The sequence below is a fragment of the Mytilus galloprovincialis genome, chromosome 9 (genome assembly GCF_965363235.1).
Source record: "Mytilus galloprovincialis chromosome 9, xbMytGall1.hap1.1, whole genome shotgun sequence".
In the NCBI taxonomy this organism is placed as follows: Eukaryota; Metazoa; Mollusca; class Bivalvia; order Mytilida; family Mytilidae; genus Mytilus; species Mytilus galloprovincialis.
Genome location: NC_134846.1, coordinates 36,821,969 through 36,839,276, shown reverse-complemented (window position 1 = coordinate 36,839,276; position 17,308 = coordinate 36,821,969). Strand labels below are relative to the sequence as shown.

The 17,308-nt window shown below is 31.0% G+C and overlaps 1 protein-coding gene across 2 annotated transcripts in view; it reads left to right on the top strand.

The window, feature by feature from the left end:
• Positions 1-17,084, top strand: part of LOC143044932 (prolyl 4-hydroxylase subunit alpha-2-like) — a 64,250-nt gene extending 47,166 nt beyond the window's left edge. For both annotated transcript variants that reach the window (XM_076217194.1, XM_076217193.1), the window contains exon 13: positions 9,408-17,084. In XM_076217194.1, coding sequence (XP_076073309.1) covers positions 9,408-9,575 — 168 coding nt within the window. In that variant the 3' untranslated portion in view covers positions 9,576-17,084. The remainder of the gene's footprint in view (positions 1-9,407) is intronic.
• Positions 17,085-17,308: the final 224 nt, after the last annotated feature.

The following is a 17,308-nucleotide window of genomic DNA, read 5'->3' as shown; positions in this document are numbered from 1 at the left end:
ATGTACATATATCGGGTACTAGCATCATTAAGTCATGCTAAATTACTGAAATCTTCACAATTTTACCATTTTAGTTAAATTTTAGACGGTTTCCGTCTTAAATGAAAGTGGCCGCATTCGTGTTCATTCATAATATTGAAATGTAAGTTGTATTTGGTGATAATACATAACATATATAAAGGTTGAGGATGAACACGGATGCGGCCACTTTTATTTTTGACAAAAACCATCTGAAAAGTGACGTTTTTTTTGGCATATTTGATGGATTTCTCATATTTAAGCTTGAATTGGAGCGTTTTTAATGACTAAATCAGTTAAAATCTTTCCCAAAAAATGATTGAATCAATTGAAATAGACACTTAAGTGTTTAAAAAGTGTCCAAAATCTTTCGTTAGATGAACTTGAAATTTGAGGCCGAAATCTGCCCTTACCGGACCTACTCCTTTGCCAATATAAAATGTTGCTGATGAAGTTTTTTTTATTGTTTTATACAATAAACAATGTATATTCACTTTTACTACCAACCAATCTTTACCATTCAGTGATAACAAGCACTTTATTTTACATTTTAATATTTTATGATGTATTTAAAAGAGTAGTTATTGTTGCAAACTCCATTAGAAATATGAATTGATATCAGTTTTGGAAAAAGGGAAACAGGGATGTGAAAAAAAGGGGGGGGGGGTAAATTTTTCTCATTTCAGATTTCATAAATAAAAAGAAAATTTCTTCAAACATTTTTTTGAGAGGATTAATATTCAACAGCATAGTGAATTGCTCAAAGGCAAAAAAAAAAAAAAGTTCATTAGACCACATTCATTCTGTGTGAGAAACCTATGCTGTGTCAACTATTTAATTTTAGATTTAAAAAGTTTGAAGAAGAAATCTTTAATTGATTTGTAAAACTTGACATTTGTTTTGTGTGAAAAAAAAACCATGTTATGTCAAAAATTTGATCACAATCCAAATTCAGAGCTGTATCACGCTTGAATGTTTTGTCCATACTTGCCCCAACTGTTCAGGGTTCGACCTCTGCGGTCGTATCGAGCTGCGCCCTGCAGAGCACATGATTATAGATAGAGATAAACTGTAGACAGCAATAATGTTCAGCAAAGTTAGATTTACAAATAAGTCAACATGACCAAAATGGTCAGTTGACCCCTTTAGGAGTTATTGACCTTTATAGTCAATTTTTAACCATTTTTTGTAAATCTTAGAAATCTTTTACAAAAATCTTCTCCTCTGAAACTACTGGGCCAAATTAATCCAAACTTGGCCACAATCATCTTTGGGCTATCTAGTTTAAAAAATGTGTGGCGTGACCCGGTCAACCAACCAAGATGGCTGTGATGGCTAAAAATAGAACATAGGGGTAAAATGCAGTTTTTGGCTTATAACTCAAAAACCAAAGCATTTACAGCAAATCTGACATTGGTTATAAGTGTTTATCAGGTCAAGATCTATCTGTCCTGAAATTTTCAGATGAATCGGACAACCTGTTGTTGGGTTGCTGCCCCTGAATTGGTATTTTTAAGGAAATTTTGCTGTTTTTGGTTATTAACTTGAATATTATTATAGATAGAGATAAACTGTAAACAGCAATAATGTTCAGCAAAGTAAGATTTACAAATACGTCAATACAAAGGAAATGGTCAGTTGACCCCTTTATGAGTTATTGCCCTTTATAGTCAAATTTTAACCATTTTTTTGTGAATCTTAGTATTCTTTTACAAAAATCTTCTCCTCTGAAACTACTGGGCCAAGTTAAACCAAACTTGGCCACACTCGTCATTGGGGTATCTAGTTTAAAAACTGTGTGGCGTGACCCGGCCAACCAACCAAGATGGCTGCCATGGCTAAAAATAGAACAATGGGGTAAAATGCAGTTTTTGGCTTATCACTCAAAAACCAAAGCATTTAGAGCAAATCTGACATCAGGTAAGATTGTTTATCAGGTCAAGATCTGTCTGTCCTAAAATGTTCAGATGAATCGGACAACCTGTTGTTGGGTTGCTGCCCCTGAATTGGTATTTTTAAGGAAATTTTGCTGTTTTTGGTTATTATCTTGAATATTATTATAGATAGAGATAAACTGTAATCAGCAATAATGTTCAGCAAAGTAAGATTTACAAATACGTCAACACGAAAGAAATGGTCAGTTGACCCCTTTATGAGTTATTGCCCTTTATAGTCAAATTTTAACCATTTTTTTGTAAATCTTAGTAATATTTTACAAAAATCTTCTCCTCTGAAACTACTGGGCCAAATTAAACCAAACTTGGCCACAATCGTCATTGGGGTATTAAGTTTAAAAATGTGTGGCGTGACCCAGCCAACCAACCAAGATGGCCGCCATGGCTAAAAATAGAACATAGGGGTAAAATGCAGTTTTTGGCTTATCACTCAAAAACCAAAGCATTTAGAGCAAATCTGACATCAGGTCAAGATCTATCTGCCCTGAAATTTTGAGATGAATTGGACAACTGGTTGATAGGTTGCTGCCCCTGAATTGGTAATTTTAGGGAAATTTTGCTGTTTTTGGTTATTATCTTGAATATTATTATAGATAGAGATAAACTGTAAACAGCAAAAAAGTTCAGCAAAGTAAGATCTACAAATAAGTCAACAAGATGAAAATGGTCTGTTGATCCCTTTAGGAGTTATTGCCCTATATAGTCAATTTTTAACCATTTTTTGTAAATCTTAGATATCTTTTACAAAAATCTTCTCCTCTGAAACTACTGGGCCAAATTAATCCAAAGTTGGCCACAATCATCTTTGGGCTATCTAGTTTAAAAATTGTATCCGTTGACCCGGCCAACCAACCAAGATGGCCGCCATGGCTAAAAATAGAACATGGGGTGAAATGTAGGTTTTGGCTTATAACTCTGAAACCGCAGCCTTTTAAATTTTCAGATGAATCTGACAACCCGTTGTTGGGTTGCTCTCCCTGAATTGGTAATTTTAAGGAAATTTTGCTGTTTTTGGTTATTATCTTGAATATTATTATAGATAGAGATAAACTGTAAACATCAATAATGTTAAGCAAAGTAAGATTTACAAATAAGTCAACATGACGGAAATGGTCAATTGACCCCTAAGGAGTTATTGTCCTTTATAGTCAATTTTTATCAATTTTCATAAAATTTGTAAATTTTAACTAACATTTTCCACTGAAACTACTGGGTCAAGTTCATTATAGATAGAGATAATTGTAAGCAGCAAGAATGTTCAGTAAAGTAAGATGTACAAACACATCACCATCACCAAAACCTAATTTTGTCATGAATCCATCTGCTTCCTTTGTTTAATATTCACATAGACCAAGGTGAGCGACACAGGCTCTTTAGAGCCTCTAGTTTTTTATTAGTACCTGTATCCCTGTGATGAGAGTTGTAACTGGGAACTTTATCAATGGAAATTTAAAATTAAATGGATTTTTCAGTCTTAACTTTCTTAAGAAAAAAATTAAAAATCTTAGAGTACTGTCACAAAAAATGGAAAATGGCCTAGCCTGCAGTTCAGTGGTACACAATTAAGATTTCAGAAAACATTGTAATTGTTGTTAAATGACAAAAATCAGTTGAATTTTACATAATTAACTATCAACTTTAGTCGAATGTTTAGATTTAGAAGATGCAGATCTCTTGGTCCAAATTGAATCCTAAACTAAGGAAACAAAATTAGATTAACAACAACAATTGACTTCAATATTGTCAACCTTTCAACATGTTCTAGTTGTTCTTTTTTTCATTCTTTATATGAAGACTATCAAAAGATACCCCCCCTCAAAAAAAAAAGAGACAAGGGCCGTCTTTCCCCTCAGAGCTATTCAGCTCTTTGATTTTAAATTTGATTAATATACAGCCAAAAATAACGGTTTTTCCTACATTCATAATCATTTGATAAATTTGAGTTATTTGTAATATAAAATGTACAAATTTATGCATTATTTATATAACACATAAATAACAAATAATTTAACAAAAAACAGATTGTGTTTATCTTTTAAAACTAAAAAGTTATGTATTTCTATCGAAAAGAAAAATACGTTCACAAATCTGTATTTTTATACGACCGCAAAAATTAAAAATTTGTTGGTCGTATATTGGTATCACGTTGGCATCGTCATCTGCGTCGTCGTCCTCTGAATACTTTTAGTTTTCGCACTCTAACTTTAGTAAAAGTGAAAAGAAATATATGAAACTTTAACACAAGGTTTATGACCACAAAAGGAAGGTTGGGATTGATTTTGGGAGTTTTGGTTCCAACAGTTTAGGAATTAGGGGCCAAAAAAAGGGCCCAAATAAGCATTATTCTTGGTTTTCGCACAATAACCTAAGTATAAGTTAATAGAAATCAATGAAATTTAAACATAAGGTTTATGACCACAAAAGGAAGGTTGGGATTAATTTTGGGAGTTTTGGTTCCAACAGTTTAGGAATTAGGGGCCTAAAAAGGGCCCAAATAAGCATTATTCTTGGTTTTCGCACAATAACTTTAGTATAAGTAAATAGAAATCAATGAAATTTAAACACAAGGTTTATGACCACAAAAGGAATGTTGGGATTGATTTTGGGAGTTGAGGTCCCAACAGTTTAGGAATTAGGGGCCAAAAAGGGGCCCAAATAAGCATTATTTTTGTTTTTTGCACCATAACTTTAGTATAAGCATGGAAGTATTATATTGACAGGAACTCCAACAAACCGACTTCAAACGTTTATAGTGCGATGCCGCAAAATCGTTAAGTATCTGTTAATTAATTTGACATCTTTCAATTAGTTGTATCGATGCATGGGTTCAACGACGTTTTCGGGATACTCGTAATTACGGAATTTACCGAAGTAACCGGATGTATACATAAATGTCAAGGATATGACATTTAACGACCATGCCAATATTTGGCAGTTGACAATTTATAGTTTTTAGGTTTTCTATGTTAATAAACTATCAACATTTACAAAAATTCACTAATCAATACTACATAAACGGCAAAGTTCCGCCATATCAGTTTACTGGAAAAAAAAGTAATGCTATTCTTCATTTGATATAGTTGTAGTAAAAAATTAACCATCCCCCTTTTGCGCTACCAATGTGAAACAAAATCATTACTGACAACTAACTGATTAATTTCAAACAGATGCCATATGTCCCCCCCCCCCCCCCCAAAAAAAAAAAAAACTGAAAAAAAAAAACATAATCGTTTGCATGGACATCATTTTCAATCGCAAATATCTATTTATTCTTTATATTCGCTTATTTGTTTCTCTGTTATTTGTTTTGTGCATAATCAGGCCAATAGAATTTTTTTCATATATGAAATGGATTTGCTAAAATATGTTTAAGTCTGTAAGGTGACCTATAGTTGAAAACTTCTGTTTCATTTGATCTCTGATGGAGAGTAGTCTTATTGGCAATCATATCTTCTTATTTTTATATTGAATTATAATAAATGTCTTGTGTAAGGAAACAAATAGTTGTAATCTGCATGTATAATTGAGGTTTACTGCTAACAAATCACTTGTTGAATTGTTTACTGAAAGTCCGGTGTCAAATGTTTCATTCATTTCAACAAAAAGAAAATTTTATAAATTTCCCAAAACAAATCCGTCAGACGCCAGAGCAATCTCGGACCAGGTTGAATTTAAAAAAAAAGAAGGTGTACATGTAATCTGTGTTTTAACTTGATACATACTATATGGAGAGACAATCACGGGCGTATAATTATCCACCTCTTAGTGCTTAAAACAATTTCTATAAATATGTTAAGTTACATTTTACGATCGAGAAAACTATTAATATTTGTGTTACACTCGATTAAAATTTACCATCTTTAACTTCAAAATTGAGTTATCAGGCGCCATCAGGCACACTACACGGACATATAATTATTTTCTGCAAACACTCTACTTCAGAGTCATGTAATCTGCATAATCGATATTTCCCGATTTCCTAGTTCTAGTGATAAAAACATATTAGACAAAACTAAAAACAATCTTACCTTCTTTCCAAATACAGTTATTTTTCTTTTGTCATTCTGTTAAATATGGACCGATTTTTAAGATTGTTTCAGCTGAAGTCTTTAATTATTGAATAGAAACAGGTGTCGTTATTCATGTAGCGATTCGCAATTAGCCACGGGAGTTTCCGTGTTTATTTACATTGGTAGGTAGATTAGACCCTCGATAACAGATCACGTGATAAGATCAGTTTCTGTAAACTACACACGCGAGGGCGGCATCGCAGATACCCCACAAAGGAGTTATCACATACTTGACATACTGAGTCGGAACCTTTTATTTTCCTTAAGAAATCAGTGGGGTGCGAATGTGCTAATTTTTCGTTGGAGTTCCTGTCAATATAATACTTCCATGGTATAAGTAAATAGAAATCTATGAAATTTAAACACAAGGTTTATGACAAAAAAAGGAAGGTTGGGTTTGATTTTGGGAGTTTTGGTCCCAACAGTTTAGGAATAAGGGCCCAAAGGATCCAAAATTGAACTTTGTTTGATTTCATCAAAAATTGAATAAATGGGGTTCTTTGATATGCTGAATCTAACTGTGTATGTAGATTCTTAATTTTTGGTCCCGTTTTCAAATTGGTCTACATTAAAGTCCAAAGGGTCCAAAATTAAACTAAGTTTGATTTTAACAAAAATTGACTTCTTGGGCTTTTTTGATATGCTGAATCTAAAAATGTACTTAGATTTTTTATTATGGGCCCAGTTTTCAAGTTGGTTCAAATCACGATCCAAAATTATTATCTTAAGTATTGTGCAATAGCAAGAAATTTTCAATTGCTCAGTATTCAGCAATAGCAAGAAATCTTCAATTGCACAGTATTGTTCAATAGCAAGAAATTTTCAATTGCACAGTATTGCGCAATAGCAAGAAATATCTAATTGCACAATATTGTGCAATAGCAAGAAATTTTCAATTGGAGTTATCTTTCTTTGTCCAGAATAGTAGTTGAATCAACTTAAATCATTGTTTTATACAAAATACAATGTATAAAATTGAGAATGAAAATGGGGAATGTGTCAAAGAGACAACAACCCGACCAAATAAAAAACAACAGCAGAGGGTCACCAACAGGTCTTGAATGTAGCGAGAAATTCCCACACCCGGAGGCGTCCTTCAGCTGGCCCCTAAACAAATATATACTAGTCCAGTGATAATGAACGCCATACTAATTTCCAAATTGTACACAAGAAACTTTTACTACCAACTGATAAATTAAAACAATCTTTACCATTCAGTGATAACAAGCACTTTATTTTACATTTTAATATTTTATGATGTATTTAAATGAGTAGCTATTGTTGCAAACTCCATTTGAAATTTGAATTGAGATCAGTTTTGGAAAAAGGGAAAGGGGGATGTGAAAAAAAAATCGGGGTGTGGGGGGGGGTTAAATTTTTCTCATTTCAGATTTCATAAATAAAAAGAAAATTTCTTCTAACATTTTTTTGAGAGGATTAATATTCAACAGCATAGTGAATTGCTCAAAGGCAAAAAAAATATTCTAAGTTCATTAGACCACATTCATTCTGTGTCAGAAAGCTATGCTGTGTCAACTATTTAATCACAATCCAAATTTAGAGCTGAATCCAGCTTGAATGTTGTGTCCAAGCGTTCAGGGTTCAACCTCTGCGGTCGTATAAAGCTGCGCCCTGTGGAGCATCTGGTTGATTATGGGCCCAGTTTTCAAGTTGGTTCAAATCAGGATCCAAAATTATTATATTAAGTATTGTGCAATAGCAAGAAATCTTCAATTGCACAGTATTATGCAATAGCAAGAAATTTTCAATTGCACAGTATTGTGCAATAGCAAGAAATCTTCAATTGCACAGTATTGTGCAATAGCCAATATTTTCAATTGCACAGTATTGCGCAATAGCAAGAAATATCTAATTGCACAATATTGTGCAATAGCAAGAAATTTTCAATTGGAGTTACCTGTCTTTGTCCAGAATAGTAGTTGAATCATCTTAAATCATTGTTTTATACAATATACAATGTATAATCACTTTTACTACCAACTGATAAATTAAAACAATCTTTACCATTCAGTGATAACAAGCACTTTATTTTACATTTTAATATTTTATGATGTATTTAAATGAGTAGCTATTGTTGCAAACTCCATTTGAAATTTGAATTGAGATCAGTTTTGGAAAAAGGGAAAGGGGGATGTGAAAAAAAAATCGGGGTGGGGGGGGGGGGGTTAAATTTTTCTCATTTCAGATTTCATAAATAAAAAGAAAATTTCTTCTAACATTTTTTTAAGAGGATTAATATTCAACAGCATAGTGAATTGCTCAAAGGCAAAAAAAATATTCTAAGTTCATTAGACCACATTCATTCTGTGTCAGAAACCTATGCTGTGTCAACTATTTAATCACAATCCAAATTTAGAGCTGAATCCAGCTTGAATGTTGTGTCCAAGCGTTCAGGGTTCAACCTCTGCGGTCGTATAAAGCTGCGCCCTGTGGAGCATCTGGTTGATTATGGGCCCAGTTTTCAAGTTGGTTCAAATCAGGATCCAAAATTATTATATTAAGTATTGTGCAATAGCAAGAAATCTTCAATTGCACAGTATTTTGCAATAGCAAGAAATTTTCAATTGCACAGTATTGCGCAATAGCAAGAAATCTTCAATTGCACAGTATTGTGCAATAGCCAATATTTTCAATTGCACAGTATTGCGCAATAGCAAGAAATATCTAATTGCACAATATTGTGCAATAGCAAGAAATTTTCAATTGGAGTTACCTGTCTTTGTCCAGAATAGTAGTTGAATCATCTTAAATCATTGTTTTATACAATATACAATGTATAATCACTTTTACTACCAACTGATAAATTAAAACAATCTTTACCATTCAGTGATAACAAGCACTTTATTTTACATTTTAATATTTTATGATGTATTTAAATGAGTAGTTATTGTTGCAAACTCCCTTAGAAATTTGAATTGAGATCAGTTTTGGAAAAAGGGAAAGGGGGATGTTAAAAAAAAAAAATGGGGGGGGGGGGTAAATTTTTCTCATTTCAGATTTCATGAATAAAAAGAAAATTTCTTCAAACATTTTTTTGAGAGGATTAATATTCAACAGCATAGTGAATTGCTCAAAGGCAAAACAAATATTTTAAGTTCATTAGACCACATTCATTCTGTGTCAGAAACCTATGATGTGTCAACTATTTAATCACAATCCAAATTTAGAGCTGAATCCAGCTTGAATGTTGTGTCCATACTTGCCCCAACCGTTCAGGTTTCAACCTCTGCGGTCGTATAAAGCTGCGCCCTGCAGAGCATCTGGTTTATATATTTAATTTTACAATGACCTGAAAAAGTTTATATTCTGAACATCATTGTGAAAGTAAATTTTAATTTTTCAGGGAATGGCAGCATTTTGGTATAATCTGTATAAAAATGGAGATGGTATTTATGACACAAGGCATGCAGCGTGTCCAGTTTTAGTTGGTACCAAATGGGTGTCGAATAAATGGATCCATGAACGGGGACAAGAATTTCGAAGACCATGTGGTTTAGTAGCAGACGACTAAAGAAAGACTAAAAGGGAGATAATTTATGAAGAAATTTGTGATTCCATTCATTAACAATCATATATATGTATATATAGAAAAAAATCACGATTATGCATTGTTATAGGAAGTTTTTTTTGCAAATTTGAGTTATTTGTAACGCATAGTAATAAGTTCTTATTAATGTATTTTGATAGGCCTCTCTTATTTACAAAAACTTTCATTGAAACAGCTATTGGATTTTCTTTGGAAAACTTTAGGTAGAAAATGCTTAAATTAATTACCCTGAAAAGATCTATAATTTTGTAACTCAATTTATTGTTAGCATGTCTTTATGAATTCCATGAAAAGATTGATATCAGAAGTTATTTATTTCAATTTTTGTTGCATATTAAAATCTCATGTATTGTCATTGAAAATCAAGGAAACTTTTAGGCAACTGCAAAATGTAGATTTTATGGATATAGTTATTCCAAATTGTCTTGATATTGTAATATGAAATTTAGTATGTTTAAAACTAGATAACTGTTTTTACATTCATCATATTTTGTTATTCCCTTTGCTAGAGGAGGGAGTATAACATTCTGTATTTGTTCATCTTAGAAACCCAACTTGAAAAAAACAAGCATATATTTTATGCATGAATGACTCTTGAAATGTCTTTTGCTAAACAATAATGACTTTGAGTCATTATATTTGGTATAAGTTTGCATCTAAAATGGATCATACAAAAAAAAAGGTCATCTATATATTTTTACACATTTTGCATTTGTTTGAATTAATATATCTACGAATGATACCGCAGTCAAGATTGACAAGTGGGTACATCTGGGATGTTAATGACAATTTTGCAACCTTGCCCTTTAGTTTATGTATAAATAATTTGTTTCCTTCTGTGTTTAAAACAAGATAACATTTATTAAGGTCCATAAAAATACAAGGTAATAATGACCTAGTTTATACATTAGAGACTGCAAAAAACTTAATAAGTTCTTAGATAGTCTGAAATAACATGCTTTACTTTTTTAAAACTCAGGTACAAAATTTTAATTACTATCAGCTACATGTTATGCATGATTAACTGAATGAGTTGTTCTGTTATTTACTTCTGTAAATACATTAAGCATGTTAAGTATAATTAATATAACACAATAGTGCAATTTAAATAATCAGAAAATAAAAAAGGTTGGACTTTTTGTATTGAAATAAGTAAGTGGTGTTGATAACATGTTTAAGTGCCTTGTTCACAAAAAGAACATAAAACACACATTTTTTCTAAACCAACACACGCAATCATATAGCTAATGAATTGTAAAAAAAAAAAATTCTATGTTAAAAATTATCACATAGAACCCCTTGTTTCCTCTCCGTTACTTATGTTGCTTTATTTGTCTTGTTTGTATACTTAAGGTCTTCTGTTTATAATTGATTGTGTTTTTGAATCTTTTGCAAGTCAGAAAGTAGATATTTTTTAATTTCAATAAATGATGCGTTTTCATTGTTTCATTTATGTTTCTAGTGTAATACTCTTGTAAGTTCTATTTTCACTGGGCAGCATTTAGAATATTCATGACATAAATTACATGATTGATGTCATCAGAGTTTTTTCTTGTGTTTAAATTATTCTTCTATTTTATACTGTTTTTCAATAAAAAGAAATTCATTATAACAGACAAAGCAATATTATACCCATAATCATTGAGTGTTTGCTATACAGCAATCACCATGTCTGTCAGTCTGTTTATATATTTTTGTCTATTTGTAAATTTCATAGATATTTCTGACGTTAATCAAGGAATGATTTGGTATTTGGTTTGGAACTTAATTTATTTTTATCAATGTAAATGATTTTCAGATCTGCTGGTCAGTCACTTCCTGTTTGACAACACTTTTGAATTTTTCTATACCCACTGAGCAGGTAACTTTTCATCAATGTCTAATAATGACTGAGGGTAGATTTAGTTTAACATTGTGTGCAACGGTTTTGTTTTCTATTGCATATTTTTTATTGCATTTGTATTGCATTATCAGTGTATAATATTGAATGTGACAAATTGCTGTTAAATGATAATTCCAATATGTTGCTGTGCAACTTATTTTCAACCATCACCATTTTGAAAAACATTAGCTATCATTAAAATACAATACATTTATACCTAGCTTTCATATACATGTATCTTTTTTAATTTTTTGAATGACTTTAAAAGTAACATTCGTGACTTAGATACAGCTTACTTTATTTTATTAATATGTAGTTTAGAAGATTATGTGTGTAGCATTTTTAATTTCTTACATATTGGATACCAAAGAATATTTTTATATACATCTTTACTGTTTTATTTCTGTCACTTGATCTTGTATCGAATTTTTACTTCGTTTCTAGCTTTAATTCTACTAAAATCTAGTTTTCTATTAGTTTTATAGTCCAATTTTGATTTCATGAAAACATTAATTTTGCAGATGGACTTGTATAGTACATATCTTCTTATTTTTGTCCTAATAAAAGGGCACATGCTTTGTTTAAAAATTAATATGTGATATCAAAATCAATAATATTTTGTAAATCATTTCACCAAAGGAGTAGGTTCAGTAAGACCCCTTTTTGGCCCCAAAATATAGCAGTTTTACAAAATTGTTAAAATGTAAACCTTTAGTTATTTATTGGACAGTAGAATGCTTCTGCTACATAAATATGGGCTGTTTTTGACAATACAATGCACACATATCCGGTTCTAGCACCATTAAGTCATGCTAAATTACTGAAATCCACATAATTCTAGCATTTTAGTTAAATTTTAGACGGTTTTCGTGTAAAACGAAAGTGGCCGCATTCGTGTTCATCCTTAATATTGAAATGTAAGTTGTATTTTATGATAATACATAACATATATAAAGGTTGAGGATGAACACGGATGCGGCCACTTTCATTTTTACCAAAAACCATCTAAAAAGTGAAATTTTTCGGCATATTAGGTAGATTTTTCATATTTGAGCTTGAATCGGATCGTTTTTAATGACTAAATCTGTTAAAATCTTTCACATCAACTAATTAATTCAAATAAAATAGACACTTAAGTGTTTAACAAGTGGTCAAAATCTTTCGTCAGATGAACCTGAAATTTGAGGCCAAAATCGGTCCTTACCGGACCTACTCCTTTATAAAGCTGAATATATGGAAGATTTCATGTTTCATGTTGATATGTTTTTGGTGTTCCAAGATTAACACTTAAAAAACCCACTAATTTTCTGTTAGTGAATTTAGAAACTGATTGTTTTATATTACTTTTTGTTTACATTTGTCATTTTCGATAGTTTTTTTGGTTTTCTAAAAGTTAATATTAGTAAAACACAATTTGTTAGTTTTAACTAACTTTGTTAGTAATAACTGATCTTTTATATGAATTTTTGGTTAACTTTGACTATATGAAATCTACAAAAATTGATATGAACCATGATATATATAGTAGTTATAGTGAATATATTAATGCTTTTATAAATCCTGATATATCTTATGTTAAATATGATAATCAGAAAAAAACTGTGATGTATTTTTATATTTTATGTGTATATAAATGTTTTGGAAGGTCTGACAGTCCTTTAACAATTGAGTTTTATTCTTTTGTTATATCAGTTTTACCCTATGAATACATAATTTGTGCCATTCAAAATCTTTTTCTTTTTTTTAAATCTTGCCTTTATTCTAATAAATCCAATACGTAATTAATTGTGCCATATAAAAATTGATCTTTATTTGGCAATGTTTTAATTATAACTGTTATCTACCCAAAAATGTTGCTTTTGAAGTGAGAGGAAAAAAATCAGTTTCATCTATATGTATATATGTTTGTATGATAATTTTGTTCACTTTTATAACACATGATCCAGTTAGAATATTTCCACCTTGAATGAAAATTTGAATGACAACTGCCATAGGAAAATTACATTTTCAATATGAAAAAATGTTCATTCATAGTTTGGATGCAACAGTATGTTAAGGTGGTACCTAACACTACAGGGAGATAACTTTGTAAAATCAGCTTAACGTTTTAATGACGTTGTGTTGTTTAGGGAATATTAAGCATTTCAATGATCAAAATTAGTGTTTGTCAAACTGCTATATAACCAGTGTAATTTTTCTGATAAAATGCTTTTTTTGAAATTTTTTGAAATTTTTATATTTTTGTCAAAGGGTCAAAGTAAATACTTTGTCAAAATTTTATGAAAATTAAACGAGACAAATTAATTTTAGCGAAGGTGTGAGGTACCACCTTAAAAGTAAAATTTACTGTCAGTATAACATTTCATTATCAGATACCATCATTTGCCATTAGGCAAAAAAGATGTTGAGATTTTTTACTGTCATAATATTTTGAATACTCCTCATCCATTAAAAAATGTCCCCTTACTTTTATAACCTCTAAATTTTACATTGACTGTTTATGTTTCATATATTGTTGAGTTTGTTATAAATTGTGTTTGTTCATATTGAATCTCTGATCAAAGATCTATAAAATGTTCACCAAAGATAAATCATTATTAAACATGTGTTTTATTTATATCCACCAATGCCTAGCAAATACAGGTACAGTGTAACCTGCCTAATCCAACACCTGAGTATTCCAACATCCTGCTTTAACTGACACATTGTTCTGTCTCAAAATATGCCTTTCCTTGTAGAAAATACCTGAATATTCCAACACCCTGAATAATCCAAACATTTTTTTCTGGTCCCTCAGTGTGTCGGAAAATCAGGTTACACTGTACTTAAGTATAGAGGAGAGAGAAATGATTGTGCATGATACAAAGAAGGAAACATAAACTCTGGGTCAAGATTGCATATTTGTTGTATAGATAGAAAAAATATTTGTTAAATCTAGCTCTGTTCAAGATGGTCATTCATTATAAGAAGGTATCATTGTTATTGATAAAAATAAATGTTAGCAAAAGGGTACACCATAAAAAAAAAAATAAGAACTATCACACATGGTATCTGGATTAGAAATCTGTAGTGAGATCTGAATCGTGAAGAGCAATTACAATTTTTTTCACATTCAAACTGAGCATTATCGTCTGTGGGAATCTGATCAAGAGTGTTCCTATAAATTGCACTAAACAAAACTTCATTTCTCCTTGTTAATATCTGATCAGGCTTCCAAGTGTGTCTCTGAGCAGAATGTGTTATTTGAAAAGGTTGTTGCATATGTGTAGATCTAATTAAAAGACATTTTAACATTACAATTCTGTCAATTTTACTTCATAGTTGTTTAAGTTGAAGAGAGATTTAAATCCATAATTATTGATTTATAAAATTGCGGATCCAAAAAAGTGTCTTTATCATTGTCTTTTCCTTTAACAATGCATATTCGTTTCTTCTTTTTTAAAGTTTTATAATACTTTACCTTAACTTTTCAGTAGTGCTTCATTTCTCCATTTAAAAGCTTTATATTGCACATAATTTTGGCAAGGAATTTTGAAACAATACACAATCATTTTTAGCTCACCTGGCCTAAAAGGCCATGTAAGCTTTTCTCATCACTTGGCGTCCGTCGTCGTCGTCGTCTGTCGTCGTTAACAATTTTTCAAACATCTTCTCCTCTGAAACTACTGAATGGATTTGGATGAAACTTAGCATGATTGTTCCTTAGAGTATCCTGCACAAAGTGTGTGCTTCGATTTTTGATCCGTCAAAAAACATGGCCGCCGTTACTTAAAATAGAACATAGGGGTCAAATGCAGTTTTTGGCTTATATCTCAAAAACGAAAGCATTTAGAGCAAATCTGACGTGGGGTAAAAATGTTCATTAGGTCAAGATCTATCAGCCCTGAAATTTTCAAATGAATCAAACAAACCATTGTTGGGTTGCTGCCACTTAATTGGTAATTTTAAGGAAATTTTGCAGTTTTTGGTCATTATCTTGAATATTATTATAGATAAAGATAAACTGTAAACAGCAAAAATGATCAGCAAAGTAAGATCTACAAATAAGTCAATTTGACCAAAATTGTCAATTGACCCCTTAAGGGGTTATTGTCCTTTAATGACAATTTTTCACAATTTGTTCATCATATTTGCTAACTTTAAAAAATCTTCTCCTCTGAAACTGCTGAATGGATTTGGATGAAACTTAGCATGATTGTTCCTTAGATTATCCTGCACAAAGTGTGTGCTTCGATTTTTGATCCGTCAAAAAACAGGGCCGCCGTTACTTAAAATAGAACATAGGGGTCAAATGCAGTTTTTGGCTTATATCTCAAAAACGAAAGCATTTAGAGCAAATCTGACATGGGGTAAAAATGTTCATTAGGTCAAGATCTATCAGCCCTGAAATTTTCAGATGAATCAAACAAACCATTGTTGGGTTGCTGCCACTTAATTGGTAATTTTAAGGAAATTTTGCAGTTTTTGGTCATTATCTTGAATATTATTATAGATACAGATAAACTGTTAATAGCAAAAATGTTAAGCAAAGTAAGATCTACAAATAAGTCAATTTGACCAAAATTGTCAATTGACCTCTTAAGGAGTTATTGCCCTTTAAAGACTTTTTTCACAATTTGTTCATCATGTTGACTTACTTTAAAAAATCTTCTCCTTTGAAACTGCTGTATCAATTTCAGCCAAACTTAGGCGAAATGAGTTTTAGAGTTTCAGAGTATCTAGTATAAATTTTATATTTCATTTCCTTGTATGTCAAGAAACATAGCTCCTATGGCTAAAATAGAACATAGGAGAAAATGATTTTTTTTTTTGCTTTTGAAGAAAATAGGACGATTCAAAGAACATTTTAAATAAATTGAAAAGCCAAAATAATCATTGATGAGAGATTAAACCAAAAAAATTCAGGTGAGCGATTCAGGCTCTTGAGAGCCTCTTGTTAAGCTTGCATGCAAATTTAAAATTTATAAAAGATGAAATGCACTTTTCTAATTTTCACAGCACTGCTGTAGTGTAATTTATTTTATAGCCAGATATGCATGATTTTGTAAGGCAATAAAACAGATTTCCAACTGCATGCTGTCACATAAGTTCGTACTAGTCATCATAAATAGATATGAAAGTATAAGTATAATAAGGGATGAGCAATTAACAACCATATGAAAAGCAAATTATTTTTTGATAGAACTAATAATGTATACTTTAAAAAAAAAAAAAAAAAAATTAAGTTTAATTCTATGACAACAACAAAAATCGACAACAAGGAAGATGAAAGAACAAGAAATGTTTACCATGCAAAATTACATTTGTATGTGAACAAATGCTTTGTAAAATGCTACTCTAAATCTTGTACACAAGTATTTGATATTATAGTGTATAGAGTAGAAAACATCTATAATGCACAGATTAAACTACATTTAGTTTAACCATCACACATGAATCTATTGTTACCAACTTTTTTCTGTGATACTGATGTAGAAATATATATTAAAATTGTTATTGATTTAAATAAATGTCAATTTTTTTAATGAATTATGTTTGGAACATCCAAGGTGATATTATTTTGTAATAAAATGTTGACAAGCATTGCAAAACGATGTTGCTTTTTATTTTTGTCTCCCCTTCAAGTAAAAATTGAAGACTGGAATTACATTTTGTTTGTTTGAAGCTTTGTATTTAAAGGAGTAGAAGACTTTGTTTAAGGACCTTCTGTGGCAGACTATACATTATTGAAGGCTACAAGGTTGCCTTTGATTGCTTACATCACATCCACTTTGAATGAAATTTTGTGGACAGTTGTCTCATTGGTAATTATACC